This window comes from Ursus americanus, chromosome 13, assembly GCF_024610735.1.
Source record: "Ursus americanus isolate L20-20 chromosome 13, mUrsAme1.1.p, whole genome shotgun sequence".
NCBI classification, from domain to species: domain Eukaryota; kingdom Metazoa; phylum Chordata; class Mammalia; order Carnivora; family Ursidae; genus Ursus; species Ursus americanus.
In genome coordinates this window covers 16,405,283-16,427,892 of record NC_142139.1, presented here as the reverse complement: position 1 = coordinate 16,427,892, position 22,610 = coordinate 16,405,283, and the positions used below count along the sequence as shown (strand labels likewise).

Here is a 22,610-nt window from a genome sequence, read left to right as displayed (position 1 = left end):
ACAATCTAACTTAAATCACTCCTGATAATAGCTGGGTCCTTTCTTTCTTACTTGGTCCTAGTGAAAACAGTGAACAGCTGCTCACATATGGCTTTATAACTTTTTGAATTAATAATAAAGTTAGAAGTATAGGAACAGCTGTCAAACAAGTACAGACGGAGCAATGAGATAAATTTCCCAAGGGAAATGCCCTCCACAAACCTCTTACAATACTTTCTGGACAAGCATCCATCCAGCAATACACAAACCAAAACCAAAACAAAAGGACCCCTCAAAGTGCATACCCACAGAGGCCAAAAGACTTGATGATCAAGTTTAAAAAACAAACAAAAACAAACAAAAAAACCAACTTATGGACAAGTTCCACAAGGAAGAGTAAAAATTAATGAAGTGAACTGCAGATACTGGGAGATACACGAGAGGAATTCAGTAGCTCCAGAGGGACTCACAGTGTCTTTACACATTTGTGAGTCAAGATGCTCATGTTTATTAAATGCCAAGTTTTATACTGCCAGGTACAAAAAATTCTTTTCAAAGTGTTATTTTTATAGAAAATATTATGACAAAGAGTACTTTTCATTTTGTTCTTTCATGCTAACAAGTCCCAGCAGGAGGACAAGAAGCCAGGAGTAGCAAGTGGGTTGGCGCCTGTTCAAAATTCTCTGCGGGGTCACACGTTAACTTTCAATCAATTCAAACATTTAAAATAATTTTTTTTCTTTAGAAATCATAAACATCTCAAATTACTAAAGATAATAAATAATGCAGAAAGAAGTAAGTTGAGAAAACTCAACCTCCAAGATCCAAAAGAAAGATCAATACATTTCCAGATGCTTCTTTAATGGAGGTAAAGGAAAATTAGGAAGAAGTATTCAAAATGTGTTCTTAGATCTAAGTAAAAATAAGTGAAAGCCATTAGCTTTGTATAGTAAAAAGACAAAAAACATTGTCCCCCATGCTTTAAAAACACATTCTATGGAGGTTTAAAAAAAACAAAAACAAAAACAAGTTTCAGTTGTACTAGAGCGCCATAAACCATCTACAGCCTCTCTCTCTCCACCCAATCCATTAAAGATAAAAACTTCAGAAAAAATACAACAACAACAAAGATAACTAAGTGAGGACTCTGAAAAAGTGAAGTAGGTGAACTGTGAGGGAAGGACAAATACAAGTGCTCTGCACAGGGTGGTAAGAGGGGCTAAATATGTTTCCTTCTCTTTTCTCTCTTCACTCAGTTTCTCCCCTTCTTCCTGTCTCATTTCCATTTTGCATAAGCAAGCTTGGTTGAAAATATCTAACAATTTCAGAGGTAAAAGTACAGGGAGTTTAAACAAGTAGATGAGAAAGACTAAAAGAAACTGCACACCAAAACTTTGCCACTAATTGCAAACTGCCACTAATCTGGGTGATTTTGTTGTTTAGTAAATCACATTAAGGACCTCACTGAAACATAAAGGCTATGGGAGCCAGATACTCCAATAACTCCTTAACTAATAAGGAAAAAAGGTAAAGAAGAAATAAACTATTCAAGTAAAAAATTATAGATGTCATGGAAAATATGAGCAACTTAAAGGCAAATGTTTTAACCAAACTTCAAACTGTATAATCAGTTGAATGGCTACATTAAAACCTGAGTTCAATTTCTAAAATATCATTACCTTACCATCATACTTTAATAAGTTTACTATGATCTGTCCTCAGAGAACTGGTTATGTATGAACCTTATAAGAACATATTATTATTTAAATAAGCCTCCCTTAGATCACAAAAGTCTATAATTTAATTCAACTTAAAAATAGTTAGGGGTGCCTGGGTGGATCAGTTAGTTAAGTGTCCGACTAGTAATTTCGGCTCCAGTCATGATCTCAGGGTCATGGGACTGATTCCCCCCCTCCCCCACCGGGGGCCATGGGCTCCACAGTTGGCAGGGAGTCCCTTGGGGTTCTTCTCCTCTCCCTCCGCCCCTCCCCACCACGAGTCCACTCTCTCACTCACTCTGTTTCTAAAAGTAATAAATAAACCTTTAAAAAAGATAGTTAATCATTTCCAAAATGAACTTTAAAAACACAACCTACTTTAGCCAGATAAACAAGTCCAAGAAAAATCTCATAAAAAATGGAAAACTTAAGAAAAAAAACAACAGCAGGGGCGCCTGGGTGGCACAGCGGTTAAGCATCTGCCTTCGGCTCAGGGCGTGATCCTGGCGTTATGGGATCGAGCCCCACATCAGGCTCTTCTGCTATGAGCCTGCTTCTTCCTCTCCCACTCCCCCTGCTTGTGTTCCCTCTCTCTCTGGCTGTCTCTCTCTCTCTGTTAAATAAATAAATAAAATCTTAAAAAAAGAAAAAAAAAAGAAAAAAACAACAGCAGCAATAAAAAAAAATTTTTAAAAGTAAAACTCATCAAGAAAATAAGAAGTCTCACCTAGAAAATTCTTCATATCTCATTAAAATATTTTGTATTTTTTCTGATTTACCAAATTCCTTAACTAATTTAACTGTGAAGACAAAAAAATGCTTTGAATAATTAAGGAAACTGCTTAGAAAATCCCTGCCATTCTTACTCCGGCATAGCAGAACTGGGAAAAGATAAAGGAATATGGATAAAGGAAATGAAAAACCTAAGAACGGAAGAAAGAGAAAGGGACTTTTACAGACTGGCCCCCCAAACCCAGGTGCTAAAGAAGCATATGTTCTACAAGTTTCTCAAGTGAATTTTAAATTAACCACAGGTAATAGGTGACAAAATATCCCAATACTAAAGAAATATAAAAGGTCCAGAAAAAAATGTTTTAAACAGTAAAAATTTTAAAATGAGTTTTGTCCTGATTATTCTTCTGTGGGAATTTACAAGTGAATAGTCAAACAGAAGGATTCTTTTGTTATATATGCATATATCACCAGGACCTTCTTAAGATAGTGCCTTGTATATTACAGATGTTCAATGTCTAGTAAAGGAATAAATTAATAGGCAGACACATATTTCTCTTATATTATTTTAAAGATAAAGTGGCAAAAGAGGGAGAAATAGCAGGGGGATGGGCTGGTAGGAGGTGAGATGGGAAAAATAGGAGAACGTTAGGAATAAACCAGCATGTGTGGTCGACCTAATGAAAAAATGTTGCTAACATGTCAGTGTACAAAAGCTATACATATGCCTTGCAAGACACTTTCTAGCCCAGATCTGTCCAAACAGTTGGATCATAAATGCAAACCATTTCCTCTGATGGTTGGTTGACAATAAAAATTTTTGCATAATAGAAAGAAAAACCCTCCCCTGCCAAGACTGGCCGAAGAGATGTTCCAAATTTTTGTGAAATAGGAAGCAAAGGGAGGAGGTCCCAGAAAACTGAGCAAACTTGTATAAGCAAATTTCCTAAGGACCTTCAACTCTGGTCGTGAGATACAGACCAGAAAGAAAGTTCCCACACGGAAGAAAAACCAGTGCTGGCCAGAGAGTCAAAATGTTGGGGTGGGGAAAGAAGATTACTACTGATGCTTTGGCTTGAGGCAACAGGTATGAGGAGAAAGCCCTGACAGAGGAAAGGGGATATCAGAAAATAAGTCTTACAACACAGTCCTTACGGTCAATATTTAGAAAAAGAATGAAAGATGTTACCTTAATAGTTAAAGCTTGTCTTGGAATGCTGAATGTGCTACATGTAACAACTGAGCGTATGAATGTTAGTGGGACAGAACCAACTTAGGAACCAGGCCTGAAAGATACCACAAGACAATTCTGGGAAATAAGCTGCCTAGAAAAATAAGACATATATTTTAGGAATGTACCGAGTTCAGTGAGACAGGTCAAGCAAGTCTCAGGAACTAAGCAAGCCTATGTGTAGACTGTTGAGCAAATCTTGACTATCCTAAAGTAGAATTTGTGTATCTTCTATAACTTCTGATAGGTATGAGGGCGCACGTGTTACAGTATCAACAAGAGAGCCAGACTCCCATAGGTATAGTTGGTAGAGGTTTTAATATCAAATATCCATTCACTTTCTCATTTATTTATTCACTCATTCACTCTGATATATTCATTTTACTGCAAGGTTATGTTTGGAGTGTCTGGCCAGGCTCTAGGACTATAGGTAAGTATACAGAATGAGGTACGGAGAATGAACAAGACTGACATGGTCTCTTCATCAGTGAGCTTACTGCCTGGAAGAAGAGGCAGACATTAAACAAATGCATTAATAATTGAATAACATGAAAGAAGAGATGCATTTGAGGATAATGACAGAATTATACCGAGGGACCTGAATTTTACTCCAGATTCTATTCTGATAAAAGAGACCCATTTTAGCTTCCCTAATTTGTGACTTGAGCAGTTACTATTCTCCTTCCTGGCTTCCTTTCTTTGGTATCTCTAGGAAAATCTGAAGTTGTGTACATTAGACATCCTGACACTTTACCAAAAAGGTAAAGCAATAAGACAGTTAAACATGGATTTAAAAGAATTCAGAAGGACTGGGTCGCTTAAACCCTGCCCATTCTAAAGAAAGGCCTGGCCATTGGCACTCTTCTGGGAGATAATCTCTAGCCTTTTAAATATTGTGCCTGATAAGAGTGTTTTTGTACTTGAAGCCTTAGGCTAAGCTATACCAGTTTGACCAGATAAGCTTACCCTGACAATGTGATTTAAGAACATCTGTTTTTGCTCTGGAAAGGACTGGAATCTAAGTAGCTAAGTCAGACAAGAAGATGATGTACGTCTACATGACTGATCCCCAATAAAACCCTGGACACGAAAATTCAGATGATTCTCCCTGGTCAATAACACTTCACACATATTGTCACATCGTTTCAGGTAGAATTAAGTATGTTCCCATGTGACTCCATTGAAAGAGGACACCTAGAAGAAGCTTGTGCCTAATTTCTCTGACTTCACCCCATGGGTCTTTTCCTTTTGCTGATATTGATTTGTATCCTTTTACTGTAATAAATCATAACCATGAGTATAATGGCCTCTGAGTCCAGTTAGTCATCCTAGTGAATCAAGCCTGAGGGTGGTCTTGGGGCTCCCCAACAGGCAGATGATTACATTATTAAAAAACTAGAATTCTCTAGAACTCATATTCTCACAAACTCCCTTCCTACCTCCTAGCACCCATCGATAGCCTTGGACATCAGAAAAAAACTTTTATCTCAGGACTTTAAACTTATTTTATAAATTTACCTCCAGCTTATAGCGCAGTTCTCAGACATCTGCTAATTTTCAGATTAAGTTTAATCACTCTACCATATTTTTCCCACTTTAACATTATATCCCATTCCACCTTATAGCACTGGTCTTTCTATTAGGTCAAAACCAGAAGGTTCATTCTTAATACCTAAAACAAAACAAACAAACAAACAAAACAAAACTACATAAAAAAACTACAAAGCATTTCTCTGAAAAGCACATGAAATTCTGATGCAATTTTAACATGGGACATTGGAATACATTCCACCCTGTGGCTTGGACGTAAATCATTAAATATGGGATGCCGCCAAATAGGGATGCCTGGGTGGCTCAGTTGGTTACGCATCTGCCTTCGGCTCAGGTCATGGTCCCAGGGTCCTGGGATCCAGTCCCACATCAGGCTCCCTGCTCAACAAGGAGCCTGCTTCTCCCTCTGCCTGCTGCTCCTCCTGCTTGTGCTCTCTCTCTCCCTCCCATTCTCTCTCTCATAAATAAATAAATAAAATCTTAAAAACAAACAAAAACACCCTGCCAAATAAAGACTTTTGTTTCTGGCCAATGAGTAAAAGAGGTAAGATTTACCTTTCTGTCTGAAAATTTTAAAGAAACTGAAGAAACTGACAAAATATATGAACATTAATTCTCAGAACATAACAATAAAGGACAATGATCCTGAGAGAAAAGAAACCGACTAGCTGATTATATACAACCAGTCGCTTGGCAAAAGGCCACAGGTTATAGTAATGAAGGGGAAACATAGGCAGAACCCACAGGCTTCCTGAGATGAGAAAATAAAGGTAGGAGTATGGGGAAGCCAAAGAGGCTAGGTATCACAGAGCAGAGGATTAGAGATAAAAGAAATCCATAGTAAGGGAACTCCTGAATTCTGATGAGGGTCTTCTTCATATATCCTGTTATCAATGCACACATGTGAGAAAAACAAAATGAGACAGGGGAGGGGGTGGGTAAGAGAGGCCAGAGACCCAAAACGAATAGAAGGAATAGTGTCCGCTCTCAACAGGAATCTCATAATTTACCACGCATTAGGTAGAGTACTGCAAAGGATCTTATCCCAATACTAAGGAAAAATTAACCCCAGACAGAACACTGTCTTGGTCCCATCTAAGGAAATTAAAAGGCAAGACGCCCCCCCACCCCAATAATCAAACTATTTCCAAGTACCTTAACCACATCCCAGAACAAACTTTAGGAGCATTTTTATGAATATAAAAATTATCCAGCTACCAACAAGGTAAAATTCAAAATTTCTGGAATTTAATAAAAAAGTATCGGGCATGCAAAGAGCAGGAAAACATAGCCCATAAGAAGAATATCAATAAACTGAAGCTGATCCAGAAATTAAAGATGACAGAATAAACAAAGACATTAAAACAGTTGTTATAAATGTATTCCATAAAGTCAAACAAAGGAAACACTGAAAACACTAGAAAAGAAAATATAAAAAGGTTAAAATCAAATTTCTAAAGAAAAAAACTAATTTAATGTCTATAATTTAAAAAATGCAATGGATAGGACTAATAGATTAGATATTTTGGGGGGGGTAAAACAGGTTAGTGAACTGGTAGGCACAACAGACATTACAAAAAGAAACAAAGAGAAAAATAAAAGAATAAAATGAACACAGCATGACTGAACTTTGGGACAATTTCAAGCAGACAAATGTACATATACATTTTGAGTCCCCAGTGAGGGAGGGAGGCAAGAAACAAACTAAATATAAGAAATAATGGCCAAGATTCCCCCCCCCAAATTTAATTAAAACTATAGACCCACACATAAAAGATTATCACTGAACCAGCATAGGAAAGATGAAGAAAACTACCAAGGCACATGGTAACTGAAATGCTTAAAACCAGTGATAAAGAAGAAATATTGAAAGCAATCAGAGGAAAAAAGATATATGGAAACGACAGATTTCTTTTCAAATCTACTGCAAGAAAGAAGAGTGGAGCAAAAGCAACTTGGGGGGAAATGAGAAATGAAAGATAGGACATCACTACTGATCCTGCAGACAGTAAGATGATAACAGAAATCTATAAATGACTAACTCCGTCAATCCAACTATTAAGGCAAAATGGACCAATTCCTTAAAAGATACAAACTATCAAAATTCACTCAAGAAAAAAATAAATAACTTGAATAGTCCTATATTTATTTAAAAATTAAACTGTACTTACGTCTTCAAATAATGAAAATTCTAGGCCCAGTAGGTTTCAGTGGAGTACATTTAAGGAAATAATGCTAATTCAACACAATTTCTTGCAACCCATAAATGATAAGAGAACACTTTCCAACAACTTTCATAATGCCAGCATTCCCCTAATACCAAAACCGGATAAAAAACTTCAAAAATAACTACAGATCATTATGTCTCATAAACATGTATGTAAAAATTCTCAACAAAATATTAGCAAATAAAATCCAGCAATTATATAAAAAGGGTACTATATCACAGTCAAGTGAAATTCACCCAGAAATACAAGACTGATTCAATACTGAAAATCAGTGTAATTCACTATATTGACAAACTAAAAAAACACATTATGATCATTTCAAAGATGCTGAAAATGCATTCAACAGAATTCAACATCCATTTAGGATTTTAAAAAAATCTCTCAGCAAACTAGAAATAAAAAGGAACTTAACCTAAGAAAGAACTTCTTAAGGAAAAAAAAAGCTAGCATAATACTTAATGATGAGGGAAGTAACAAAGAGTTGTTGTTCAACAGGTATGGAGTTTCAGTTTGGGAGAGAAAAAAGTTCTGGAGATCTGGAGATGGATGGTGATAGTGATTGCACAGCAATGTAAGCATATTTAATGCTGCCAAATTGTACATGTAAAAATTGGTTAAAATGGTAAATTTTATGTTATGTATATTTTACCACAGGTTAAAAAAAAAAACCAAACACTTTTCCCATTTGAGGTTCTCACAGATGTAAGCTATAATTGTAGCTTCTATAATGCTATGGTTACAAACACAATAGTTAACTCTAACTAGGGGGAAAAAAATCAGTCAAAGACCTAAATTAAAAGCTAAAACTATAATCTTAAAATGTAAGGTAAATCTTCATGAACTTGGATTTAGCAATGGTTTCTCAAATGTGGTACCGGAAGTACACACAACAAAAGAAAAAACATACACTGGACTTCATCAAAATTAAAAACTTGTGCCTCCAAGGTCACTATCAAGAAAATGAAAGAGGCAGTCCACTGAATGAGAGAAAATAATGCAAATCATATCAGACATCATGTATCTGATAAAGGACTTTATCCAGAATATGTAAGAACTCTTACTACTCAATAATAAAAAGACAAATAACCCAATTAAAAATGGGCAAAGTGTCTGAAGAGATACTTCTTCAAAGAACATACACACAATGGCCAACAAGCAAATGAAAAGATGCTCAATATCATTAGCCACTAAAGAAATGCAAATAAAAAACCACAATGAGCTGTCATTTAATACCCACTAAGCTAGCTATAATTAAAAAGATAGATAATAATGAGTTTTAGTGAGGGCATATAGAAACAGGAACACTCTATACACTGCTGGTGGGGATATAAAATGGTGCAGTCACTTTGGAAAACTGTTAGTTCCTCAAAAGGTTAAGCAGAGTCACCAATGACCCAGCAATTCTATTACTAGATATAGACCCCAAAGAACTGAAAACAGGTGCTCAAACAAAAACTGTACACAAATGTTCAAATGCACCTTTAATTATGATAACCAAAAAGTAAAAGCAATCCAAATCTATGACTGGATAAATCAAATGTGCTACATCCATACAACAGAATTATTTAGCAATTAATTGGCAATAAGAAGCAATAAAGTACTCATACATGATGCACGGATGAACCTTGAAAGTTTTATGCTAAGTGAAAGAAACCAGTCACAAAGAATCAAATATCTTATATTCCATTTATATGAAATGTCTAGAATAGGTGAATCTGTAAGAGATATAAAATAAATAAATGTTTGCCTAAGGCTGGTGAGGATGGGCAGGTTGGGAGATGATGGGTAAAGGGTATAGGGTTTCCTTTTCGGATGATAAAAATGTTCTAAAATTGACTGCAGTAATGGCTGTACAGCTCTTTAAATATTCTTGACCACAAAAATTCACCCTTTAAATGATTGAACTGATATGTGAACTGGATCTCAATAAAGCTATTACCAAAAAATAAACATGTATTTATATGGGTAAAAGAACTATTTCTGAAAAATAAGAACCTTCATGAACCAAAATGCTTCACAAAACATTCAGTCATTTAACAAACTTCTATCATTTAGTTATTACCATTTGCCAAAAAGTGGGGATACAAACATGAACAAGACAAAAGGTCCACAGGGATATATGTGTATTTTGTGTATTAGGTATATTATGTCCCCAAGGCATGTACGTGTATTTTTTATGTGTGTGTAAGGGATCACATTACAAGATCTTTGCTAACCGAGACATTAGAAAACAATTTTTCAGGCAGAGAAGACAACACACGCAAAAACAGGAGTGGTTCAACAAGACAAGAGCATAGTAGAAAGAGAAAGTGAAGATGGAGGCATGAACCAGGTTACGAATAGCAAGCTAAAGAGCTTAGACTTCATTCTAGAGATGATCAACAGGTAGTCATGCTGATGGCTGTTAGCCAGATCAGTAATTTCTGTCGGAAAAATTACTCAACGAAGTGTTGGGAGGATTAAAGAACAAGATCAGATGGGTGTGCAATTACTCCATATCTGTACAAGGTAAAGTAAAGATGTGTAGTTCTGTAAAAGAACCACATCAACCCTACCGATGAGTTCTTTATGCTAAATGAAAATCTGTGTTTTTAGCAAAGACTCAGCAAGTATTTATTGAGTACCAACCAACTATAACATACAAGTGCAGCATATGCCTCTCTGATAATCTAAACGTTATTTATAGATTCAAAAGAAGACACACATCAGAAATAGCAAATTAAGAGCTTTCCTTCCTTCTATCATCTGAAAGGAAGAGTGTCTGATTTCACCAAAGTTAACCAGGATCAGAACTGAGAACAGAAACTGTTGATCTTCACACTAACTTTTGTATCTCTCTCATTCCTCCTCTAGACTGTAAGCCTGAGAAAAGTAAGGTATAAAAGGAAAAGTGGAATGAAAGAGTTAAACTTCTAAAATATTTAATACAGTTAAAACTACAATCTTGATTTTGGCACAGAGTATTTCCTGGTTAAAAGTAATCTACTTTCCCAAATGTGCTTTCCTGTTCAATTGTTATTACTTAAAACTATAAAAATGCATAAGAGAAGTTGGCAGGGAAGACTGGGATCTTGGGAGTGATAGAAGACACTCTTCTGTCTAGACAACAAGAAGCAAAATCAAAAGAAACCGAATTCAAAAGCCCTGCCAAGAACCAATATGGAATTAATAGAATTTCCACAGGTTGTATATCTATTCCAAAAAAAGCAATCTGTTATTTAGTAAAGCATCACAAAACCCTCAATCCTTTGAATCTGTAAAAAATAAAGAACACACAAAATACAGTACTGTTTTTAAAGAATAGAAACTCAAATTCCTTCTAATTATCCTGAGGGTACATGAAGAATGAAATGTAATTACAGTCAATTAAACTATTTAACTCAAATCTCTGCACGAGAAAAGTAATGCTAATGAGCTCATCCTATGAAATTCAACTGCCTTGTCACATTCTGATGTTCTATTCTCATCTGAAAAGATGCCAAATGAAAATACATCAGTAAATTTTGAATATGTAATTAGTGAAATAGACAGTCTTTTGATTATTCATATAATTAAGTTTGCTACCTTTTTAAAATGGGAGTAAATGAGGTATGTTTATTTAACTAATGACATTTGGTATACACTCAACTTGACTGCAGCCTACCTCTAAGTTTAACCTGGATCCAAGCTTACAAAGAGGTTTCGGGCTATACAATTAGTCTTGAGGCTCTGGTTGCAGTTCACTTTACAAAAGTGGGTTCACATGAAAGTAGAGCCCTCTCTTTTTATTGGCTTTTAGCTTATTCTGAACCAAATGTCCAAATTCTGAAAACTGCAATCCAAAAGCAATACCAGAAGTATAAAGATGGATTATTTCCAAATAATGAAACAACCTAAAACTACATAAAATGAAATAGGGAAAGCCTGGAGGGTGAGGGTGGGGATGGTTTAAGATACATAAATGGATTAAACTTGATGGTAATCAATCTGTATATATTTGGTTAAGAATGCCATTTATCAGTGATAATTGCTATGGTATTCATAAAATGACTTATTGCAAAGATAATATGTAAACACAACTATTAAAAGCATTGTATTTTTTTTTTTTGGTTACCTTAATAAAAAGAGAATTTTCAATAGATCAAGAAAGCAACATGTGTTGGCAGAAAATATAAAGGACTACTTTGTATCCGTCCAGAATAGACAGCTTAGCACTATTACATGCATCTTTATTCCAAAATTGTTAAATTCACTGAACAAACAGTAAGTTAAAATTCACTAATGTTAAAATTCACTAAAGAAACAACTTGCTTTATAAAACATGAAGAATCTGAAGAATGTCACATGAAGGTAATAATAGACTATATGATACTTTAGAACAGAAGGAGGATGTAATATTTAAACATACGTGAAATTGACTATCTGGTTTTTTCTTGAAAATGATAGTTTTTCACTTGTCCATTGAACAAATATTGGTTGGACATCTATTATGTGCTAGGATAAAAATAAAAGGATAAAAATAAAAACAACTTCTGTTCTCATGGAACTTAAAATCCCTTAAAAAAATCATCTAGTTTACACCCATTACCTAAAATTTTAACATTTTTGTAGGAAGGAGAAGATATATATAATTGACAGTTCTTTTTCATTTTCTTTAAAGATTATCCAGTATTATTCCTCATTTTCAGTCAAGAAATTACACTATAGTGGCAAATAGAAAAGGACTAAAGTAAAAATAAAATGAAATTTTACTTAAGCTCTTTGTAATTTTAAATTTTTATCACATATTTATAGATCAAAACAATCTTTACGGGGGAAAAAAAAAAGAGCTTAATAACATTTGACCCAAGCTTTAAAACCACATATTTTAGTGTGGTAATTCCACTTCTAGGAATCATAAATGCAAAGATTTGCATATAAATGTGTGTATAATCATATTAGAGAAAAACAGAAAAAAAAACAGATATTTGAGAATGGAAGGATAAAACAATTACAGTTCATCCACATAACAGTGTATTATACAGTCCTTAAAAGAGGTTTACTGAGAAATTTTAAAGTACAATGTTTACCATATAATTTTAAATGAATAAAGCAAAATATAAAACCATATGTATCCTAAGATTAACTATATTAAAATACTTATATGCATAGAAAAACCACCTATCAAAATTTAAAAAATTTATTGGAACTATAACAAAAATGTTAACAGTTGTTATTTCTGGGTGAAAAATTGAAATTTCAAAATTCATACTGGCATAGTCAAAGATTCTGAGGATTCCTATAGTAAAGAAATACATTTGATTTTAATAACCAGTCAATTGTAAAATGCATTTGACTTTTAATACACTAATTGGTGTAATCACCAATTCAAAAGGTCCACAAAAAGGAAACATTACATTTAAGTACGTGGCTAACACTTACGGTCTCCTGAAATTAATAATGCATATTATAATTGGCAATATTCCCATCTTAAGACATTTCTTTTAAACTTAAATATAACTAGGCAACTGTGATTTAGAAGTTTTAATTTCACACACTGAAATCTTTTCTCAAAAGATGCTGAATGCTCAATTTACTATTAAAAAATGTTCACAATTAACTATCTACTTGAAACAGGTTTTCTATAGCAAAGTACGTAGTAAACCTTCTGCAGAAATAACTTGGGAGATATTTTTGTTGATATAATAGTCTGAAAGCAGAAGAGTAAAGTTTAGGAATCCAATTATAGAAATGTTGACTTCTCAGGAAAATTTTTACAATCTGAAGTGAACATAAAAAGCAATGTAAGAAAAGTATTTTGACCAGGGCTAATCACTCCGGAGCTCATGAGTAACATCACAGTACACCATGGCCTTAGGCCAAGTAATAAAGTGCCAAATGGAAAATGGCACAAGTCCATGGATTGTAAATACTGTATCAAAAGAAAATAAAGGAAAAAAAATCTTTCATTAGAGCAATTAAAAATGCAGTTGTAGTACCAGTCCCCGTGATGAATGAATCAGTTCAGCAATTCCAAGAGTGGAGAGCCACTGTTTAAACACATTCTCCACTGGCAGTCATTTTAAGTTGAAAAAACTTACTGTGTGTTTCTTTAGTTCCTAAACTTTTTTAAACACTAAAGTGTTTTTGAATGGTGTAGTTGGTTTATAACCCTATCTGCTGAAATTTTCGCATGTGGCATTTGATGACTAGGCATCTACTTGACCCATTATATTATGCGGCAGTAGCCAATAAAATACAGGTAAATACTACAAGTAAAAGTACTCATGCCAATGTGCCCGAACTTTAGACCATAAATTCCAAAGAAATGAAAAGCTTCTATTAATCCAACATCGATCATTCATTATTCCATAATTCCTGTTATCAAGTTATTCATACAAAATTAGCACGTTGTGTTACACAGCTTCAGTAAAACCCCAAAATTAAGCTGTAATTTCATTAGTGAATTTGGAAAAGTTTCAAAAAAGAATTTAAAATCACATAAAGTTGCCTAAACTAGAAGCTACTCCTTAGGGATGTTCCTACCTCTAGGCATTGTTTCCCACCTTAATTTACAAAACAATTGTCTTCTATAAGAAGTTAACAAGCTTCTTTGCCACTTAAACTTTTGCTAACTATCCCAATATAATGTAGGACATGCCATCAATGCTTTGTTTCAATGTTCATTTTCCAGAAATATTAATATATCCAAAGAGAACTATAAGGCCATTTTTTCCCAGAATGTTAGGCCCACTCAGGTGATAACCTGACAGATGATTCACCCATAAAAGGTAGCTTCTGTTGCCCTTGTGGTGATTTGACTGTGAACTTTGCAAAGCAGGTCAATGATGAAAACGTAAAACCTAGCGCTCAACACAACAGACATGCGTTATTTCTGACAATTCTAAGAGTTAACGGGGTGGCTTTTCTGGTCTGGGTAAACTTCTGGTCTGGGGTGAGGTAGTTTAGCATGGTATCTGTCACATGTTTGACAACTGGCGGGGTGGCTGAAAGGAGGGGATCTCAGCTAAGAGGGCTCACTTCTGTTCCACATCGTCTCTCATCCTCCAAGAAACTAGCACAGTTTTCTTAGCATAACTAATTCAGGGTTTCAAAGAGCAGCAAGAAAAGGCAAGCCCCAGTGGTTCCAAGCCTGATTGCATCATGATTGCTAATATTCTATTAGCTATTAGCCAAAGCAAGTTACATGGCCAAGTACAAATTCAAAGGATGGAAAACTTGACTTCATCTCTTTTATGGTAGGAGCTACAATATTGCAGGGCAAAAAGGGCAAACGTACAGTGATGGGAAGAATCTGCAGTCACTTTTTGCAATCTACCACACTGTAAAATGTAGAAGGTATCCACTCCACATGGTCAATGGCCAAATAAATTTCCATAATAGCCCTCTTTTGACACTGAACAGCTCTGCAGCAAAGAAATACAACTGATTTTATTTAAACCAGCATTTCCCAGACTTATCTGGCCACAAAACACATTGTCCAAGAACACTTTTAAAAGTAAAAACAAACAAAAAAAGCAAAACAAAACAAAATAACAACAAAAAAAAGTGAAAACAAATCCACTGATTTCTCCCCACTGTATCATTCCACACAGTCTATTCCACTGATTTATTATCCTTTTAGTCTCTTTAAGTTTTTTGTTTCTTTGTTTTAGCTTACAGCAATTAAAAAACATTAGTTAATGACCAAGAGAACTATTAATATATACACGATGGGGCAAAGGGCACAAAACTCTGCCTGACTCTCTCACAAGGCTCTGAGTTTTCAATTAACTGTAATGTTAGAGCTTTTACAAGGGAGTATCTTGGAAGCAATAAGACTAACTCAAAAGAGAAAAACTAATGGAGTGATATGATAGAAGCAAAGGAAAAGAACAGTCACAAGATTCCATTCTTCCATCAGTGCTCTCCTAAAACTGTCAGAGAGCAATCTGTAAACTTTCCTCAAGCTACACTAAGATACAAACCTCCTGATGATCAAGACAAATTTAACAGTCCATCCCCTATCCCAATATAATGTAGGACATGCCGCCAATGCTTTCAGTGTTCATTTTCCAGAAATATTAATATATCCAAAGAGAAGTATAAGGCCATTTTTTCCAGAATGTTAGGCCCACTCAGATGATAACCTAGCAGATGATTCACCCATAAAAGGTAGCTTCTGTTGCCCTTGTGGTGATTTGACTATGAACTTTGCAGAGCAGGTCGATGATGAAGAAAATGTAGAGGAACCTGAGGAAACACCAGGCATCAATAATAGAGGCAGCATAACTAGAAGATTTTTTTTTGTTCTAAAATTAGCCTAGTAAACATTTTCTTATAAGACTAAATATGCAATTAGCATACAACCCAGCAGTTGTACTCTTGTGCATTTATTCCGGAGAAACAAAAATTTACATTTACACAATACCTGCACATGAATGTTCATAGACGGTTTATTCATAATCACCCCAAGCTAGAAACAGATCAGATGTCTTTCAACAGATGAATGGTTAAACAAACTACGGTACAGCCATACCACGGCATATTACTCAGCAACAGAAAGGAACAAACTACTGCTACACATAGCAACTTGGATGAATCTCCTGGAAATTATGCTAAATGGGGAAAAACGAATACAAAATGGCTGCTACTATACAATTCCATTGTATAACACTTCTAAAATGACAGAATTTTAGAACTGGGTGCGGGAACACGCTAAGTAGGGTTATGAAGGGGCAAAGCTAGGGATCATCATGGTAACAGAACTATTCTGTATCTTGATTCTTGTGATGGACACACAAACCTTTTTAAGTATTAAAAGTGCACAGAACTAAACACACACACACAAGTACAAGTAACATTGTAGAAATCTGAATAAGATCAGTGATTATATCAATATGAATATACTGCTTGTGACACTGTAGTATTGCTTACAAGATTGTTTACACTGGGGGAAAAGTGAGTGAAGAATATACAGGATCTCCCTAAAGTACTTCTTACAACCTCACTGAAGCTCCAATTACATCCATAAAAATTTTAATTAAAAAAAAAATGTTTCTTAAAGTTTAGCCTAGGTAGGTTGTTTCCCTGAAGTCTCAGTTTCTTTCAGAGTTCAAACAGTGTAGCTAGCATGGGGGTACAAATGACTTACATTTGGTACATCAATTGCTACTTCCCTCATGGCACTGGGCCTGATGTCATTCATCCCCTGTAAGAAATCACTCAGAGTAATCTTCACCAACCCAGCTATCTTGCTATCAGAGAGATTAGGCTGTTTCTTCAGGACTCTCCGTAAGGCATAGAGACCTGTAAAGAGAAAAGTAATACAAGATTTATCTTCTGCCCCATAAATACAGATTGAACCATTACCAAAAAACTAATAATAAATCCAAACTTCATACATATTATAGCATTTAAAATTGGTTGTGCTTGTGTGTATATATGGAGGTGGGGAGAGGTATCTCAAGAATATGGGAGATGAAGGCAAAAATCCAAATGCTTAATTTGGGCAGTAAAAATATGACAAACTGATATGATATATGAAAAGACAGATACTTTATAAACATGAAATAAAACTTGCAAAACAACATCCACAAAAAATACCATAAAGAGTTATCAAAATAACCTAGGGAATAACACACCTCTTGCTTCCGCCCTTTTTATTAATACATTCAACCCAGAGTTATAAATTTTATAAGGTATTGGCAGAACATCTTAAAGGAAATATTCAGTTGGCAGTTGGAAATGTGGTTTTGGAATGCAAGAAAGGAATCAGACTTTAGAGTGGTGTGCATACACATGAGATCTGATATTACAGGAATAGGAGAGACCTATAAAAAGAGTCTAGAAAGAGACCAGGTATGAAAGAATGGGAGCTAAAGTCTCATTCCTAAGAAAGCCCATCATTTGAAAAGCATAAGAAGAAGTGATGCTTTTAAAAGAAGACAGAATACAAAGAGATGGAGGAGTGGAATCAGAACAGTAAAATACTGCAGGAGCCAAAGAGATGTTCAACCAAGTCAAATTTAGAGAAATCAAGAACAACTTGCAAGAGATCATGTAGACCTGGAAAGTGACACATGCAAATTCTTTGGTTTTGCTATTGCTTGCAGTTTAAACACTGACAAAACTAAATGTCCTAATTCTCCTTCCTTTACAGCTAAGTTGCCAGGCTTAGAGCCCTTTGATCCGTGACAAAGACCTCTAGGCAGCAAAGTCCCTATCTATGTGCTCTTTGCCTTAGAGTCTTTAGTAAAATGAGACTTTTGTGTTCCAGTTAATGAAGAAGGTCCATTTAGAAGAATTCTGGTCTCAGAGACCCCTCAGAAATTCAGTCTGAATATCCGAACTTGTCCTGGGACACCAGCTAGCTCCATCATGTTAAAGGTCTCTTGTATAAAACAAGGATGCTATGCCTCCAAGAATTTTTTACAAAGATAAAATGATACCATAACTATCATTTTACTTGCTTTCACTTCTTTGAACTTTTATAGAGAAACAGAAGCATCGAGGCAAGGAAGGCAGACACAAACTCCCAGAATAGAAGGCAAGGTATCTTTGACCAGTAAGAAAAAAAAGTGAATAGCTCAAGGATATTCAGAAAATCAATCTATAGTAATCTTTTCCAGGAAACTATCAGTGTGAGTCTAAATTCATGGAGGACTCTGAGATAGTAGGCTAAACTGGAAAAATAGCTACACAAGAAGAAATCCTTCTTCATGTCACTCTGTGAAAAGGGAGGCTCAAAGAACTGGTGCAAATGCTGCTGCTCTGACTACTTCTGTTGCTGTAATATTCTGGCCTTTGACTGTGACCCAAGGATTTTTTTTTTTTTTTTTTAAGTAGGCCCTAAGCCCAATGTGGGCCTGAACTCACAATCCCAAGATCAAGAGTCACATGCTCCAATGACTGAGGCAGCCAGGCACCCCATGACCCAGGAATACTGTATTTTCTGCAAGCACTTGGAAAACTTACTAGCTTCCAGGCAGGGTAAAAGCGCAGACCCTTCACAACTCTTAACACAAAAATAAAAGTTAATATTAAATTAGACTGTTTCACTGCCTAACATAAGTTTTAGTTAAATGCTACAGCAGCATAAAAAAAACTAAATAGATAAAACTGCAGTAACTAAGGTCCTGTGTTGTATTAAACAGCACATTGGTGGCCCAAAAGAACTTAAGGAATTCCTATAAAATCTTACATAAGTGGAAGTAATCAAATGACCAGAAGAATCTGACTCTTCTTCATGTCTCAAATGGCTCTCTGGCAATATTGGTCAATATTTTTAATTTAAACCAGATACCTCACTCTTACCAGAACTGAGATACTAAAAACTGAATCAAAGGAAGTAGTCAAATAATTTTCCTGCCACATTTATGACATGTAGGCATAAAGCCTGACAAGAAAGAAGACCAATTATTTTCATGTGAGGAAGGGATTTGGAAAAAAGACAATATAAGGTTTAAAAAGCATATACAATATTATAAGTGTATATTTATAAAATAGCAAAACAGCCATGATTTCAAATGCAAACTACAGAATTTAGAGGGGGGCAAAAATTTCCACATCTATGAAGACAGCAAGAAAAAAGGAGTGATTCCCAAAGACAGAAAAAGCAAAAAAAATAAAAATAAAATAAAGACAGTAGTTTTCAAAAGTTAAGAAATAATAAAACAGACTAATTCTGTGATGAACACAGCACAATTTAACATATCCAACCAATATGTAATATATATTTACCTACTATTTCTCAAATAAACTTAAAATTAAAAGATGACAGTGAGCCACTACTGAGTATATCAATCAAGAGCTGAAAAATAAAGGTTTGAAGTAAAGTCATTCAAGCTAGTAAAGACAGTAGATTAAATCCAAGCACTTACTTTTGTTCCCTCCTAAAATCCCACTACAATGAGTTATAAAGGGAATTTTTAAAGAAACATAAATCTGGAAGGGCAAATAGGAGAGAAAACAATATAATAGCAACAAAAATTTTGGAAACTGGACAGCAAATAAACAAGTAGTGACTGAATATAACTGACCCAGGAAAGCTGACACACATACAGTGAAAAAAATCTCAGAGGAACCAGATTTATAAACCAAATTTATAAACCAGATTTATGCCAATAGATGCCCCTCTTATTCACCCTACCCACATATAATCAAAAAAGCTCAAAGTTGGACAGCATAAATCACTTCTGGAAAAAGAAATCGGGGTTAGAAAGAGAAAAATGGAAGGTTAGGAGAGAAGTCTTTTAGGAAACAGTTAGATCATCAAGATCCCCTCCCTAATTGCATGGAGTCAGATGACTTTTCCTGTACCCCACCTCTGAAGATGTCTTCTCTGCATAAGTAACACAAACCGTTTCTGAATTGAGGGAACGCAAAGCACAGTTAAAGACAAGGGAATCATACTGAATAGAGAAATTAGTGAGACTCCCCACTCCTCCATTCTGTTCTTCCTTGCTGCTCCGAGTTTACCATCAGGATACACCTGCCACATATGAAGTTAAAAGATCCTTCTCCTAGACAGGTACCAGCCCAAGAGGAAAGACTAAGGATACTGACAGGTTTGTTCACCCAAGGGAAGGGTCCGTGCGGAACTCACTACACGGAAAACCACAAACTCACATGCCCCAACAGTTCAGAGCACCTACTCAATTTTTAGGAGCTCCACTTTTAAATATGAGAAAACACCCAAAGATCACTAGATATCTAAGGATGCTTTCTAACAAGCACTATGAAGAAACAAAATACATAGAAAAAAAAAAAAGCAACCTAGAAGAACCAGGGATAATATAAGAAGAAACAAATACAAAGAATAGTGGTGCCCTGAAAAATGATTTGGGTAATTTAAGGATTGCAAGCAGTTGGGACCGAGAGAAAGGCTAGCAAGTTTTTGCCGCCCCTCTCCAATAAAACCAAGAACTAGTCTTGAAATAGAAGTAAACAATCTCTCAAGATGAGCTTCCAATGAAGATTAATAGGATCAACAAGAGGTGCTGAGCAGAAGCTGAGATAACCCTAGAGCCCACTGTGACCATGTAGAGGTAGCAAGGAATGGAGCATACAGTCAGCGTGGAAGATCTCGTACACAAAACACTCTCTTTCTTTCTTGTAATTGTCTTCCTCTTCTGTCCATTTCTGCCCAATCTGTATTAAATATTCTGTTTTCTAGGGCCTATTATTTTTTAATGACAATGCCTTGCTTGTTATTTTTGAACCTTTCCTCATTTCTAATTTAAGAATTTCAGGTTATAAATTCCCCTATTAGCAGTGCTTTAGCTATATACCACAAATTTTAATATATCCACATTGTTCAATACTAAACAGTTTTTCATTTGCATATTATAATTCAACCAATGAGTTATTTAGAGTTTTGTAATTTACAAATTACAAAATTTTCTAATTTATTGATTTTTAATTTAAATGAATTTTTTGGTCAGAGAATAAGGGCTGTATTAAATGAAATCTTTTGAACTGTAAATTCATAAATGTTTTATGTGTACTTCAATATATATTTTTTGGTTTCAGTATTCCAAACATACACCCATTAGTTCAAGTTTTTTGATTTTTTGTTCAAATCTTCTCTATCCTCAACCACTGAAAGAGATGCATTAAAATTTTCTCACTAAAATGTCTGCTTTGTTCATTTCTCCTTGTAGTTACAGAAAGTTTTGCTTTACACATTTCACAGCTACCTTTGTTACGTCTCCCCAATGAACCGAACGTTTTATCAATATGCAGTACTCATCTTTATCTGCAGGGATGCTTTTTGCCTTAAAATTCCTTGAACTAATGTTAATGTGGCTATAGTCTAAGCCCTACCATCTCCTTTTCTTGTGTTCTTTCAGACTGATTGATTTTTGTTTTGTCCTTTCTACATTCCATTTTGCCTTCTACTAGTTTTGAAGTTATATGACTCGTTTTCTATTATTTTAGAAATTATACTGGAAATGTTAATACATGTATTTACATTAACAGAGTATAGTGAGTCAAAGTAAAGTCAATCATGAGGCTGCCAGGAAATTAATAGGAAAAGTCTGTGAGATAGATAGCCCACATTATTCTTCTGCAGGGAGGGCTTTTAACATACAGGAGGAACATTTATTTTGTTTCGTTTTTTTAAATCTCTATTTGGTCTGTAGTTAATTCTTCTCTCGGTGTTTCATTTGTATCTTCTTTTTTCTTTCACTAAAAATACCAATAGTATGCTCCTATCTCTTGAATGGACCTTCGCCTGACTTCATAATCTTAAAAATCTTTTCAAAGAATGAATTTTTTTTAACTTTGCTGTTTTGTTCTCTATTCCATTAATCCAACCTTACATTTTTAATTTCCTTCCTCTTGGGGTTATTCTATTGATCTTTTCCAAATACTCAAGCAGAATGCAGTTATTTTTAACACTTATTTCCTAATAAAATGTATTTGTTATGATTTCATCTTTGAGAACATTTAAAACAGAATTTTTACTAACATTCTATTCTTAATACCTAATTTGCTGTATGATGTCTTTTGTAGCTCACAGAGAGCTTAAATATTATCTGATTTAGTTTTCAATTGTACCACTTATTAAATTACTGACTCTTAGCTTGAAAATCATGCTTCTATACTCAGCTCTAGGGCTGAGACTGCAAACTACTTTTTAAATCCATAGTAGACTTTGCTAATGCTACCGCAAAGCTCTAGAGGGAGACAGCAAAGCTGAAGAGGACAAAAGGGACTCATTCCTTCCTGTTTATGTCCCATGGACTTACCGTCTGTTTGCTATTCCTGCGACCATCATGCTACAACCCTTAAGGGACACCAGCACAAACCGAGCAGTGCTACCTTCTCAGAAGTCTGAGTTAGCCTTCAGAGCATCAGGCTGCTACTCTTCAAGGGCTTGAGTTATAGCTCATCTTCTAGGTTTTAATAATTTCAACCGTTTCCCTTTGTTTTCCCAGCCTCAGGAGTGATAGGTCCTTCCTGTAGTTGCTACCCTGAATTACTTAGTTAACATTTTATAATTGGTTATCAATTCTTCATATGAAATTATCTCTGTAACAGTAACTGGTATAGGTTCGATCTCCTAACTGGATCATGACAGAAATAACAATCCCGTGAGATTTTTTTAGACTTACCCTTTTTCTTTCTCCTGATTATATGTATATAGACTGAGGTTTTTAATAAGTGAGAGCAAAAATCACTCAAACATTTTAGGAGGATAATGTA

At 35.0% G+C, this 22,610-nt stretch overlaps 1 protein-coding gene across 3 annotated transcripts in view; it reads right to left on the bottom strand.

Moving 5' to 3' along the window:
- AFG2A (AAA ATPase AFG2A) overlaps window positions 1-22,610 on the bottom strand; it is a 319,135-nt gene that overhangs the window by 262,781 nt on the left and 33,744 nt on the right. For all 3 annotated transcript variants that reach the window (XM_045799034.2, XM_045799032.2, XM_045799033.2), the window contains exon 10: window positions 16,552-16,706. In XM_045799034.2, coding sequence (XP_045654990.2) covers window positions 16,552-16,706 — 155 coding nt within the window. The remainder of the gene's footprint in view (window positions 1-16,551; window positions 16,707-22,610) is intronic.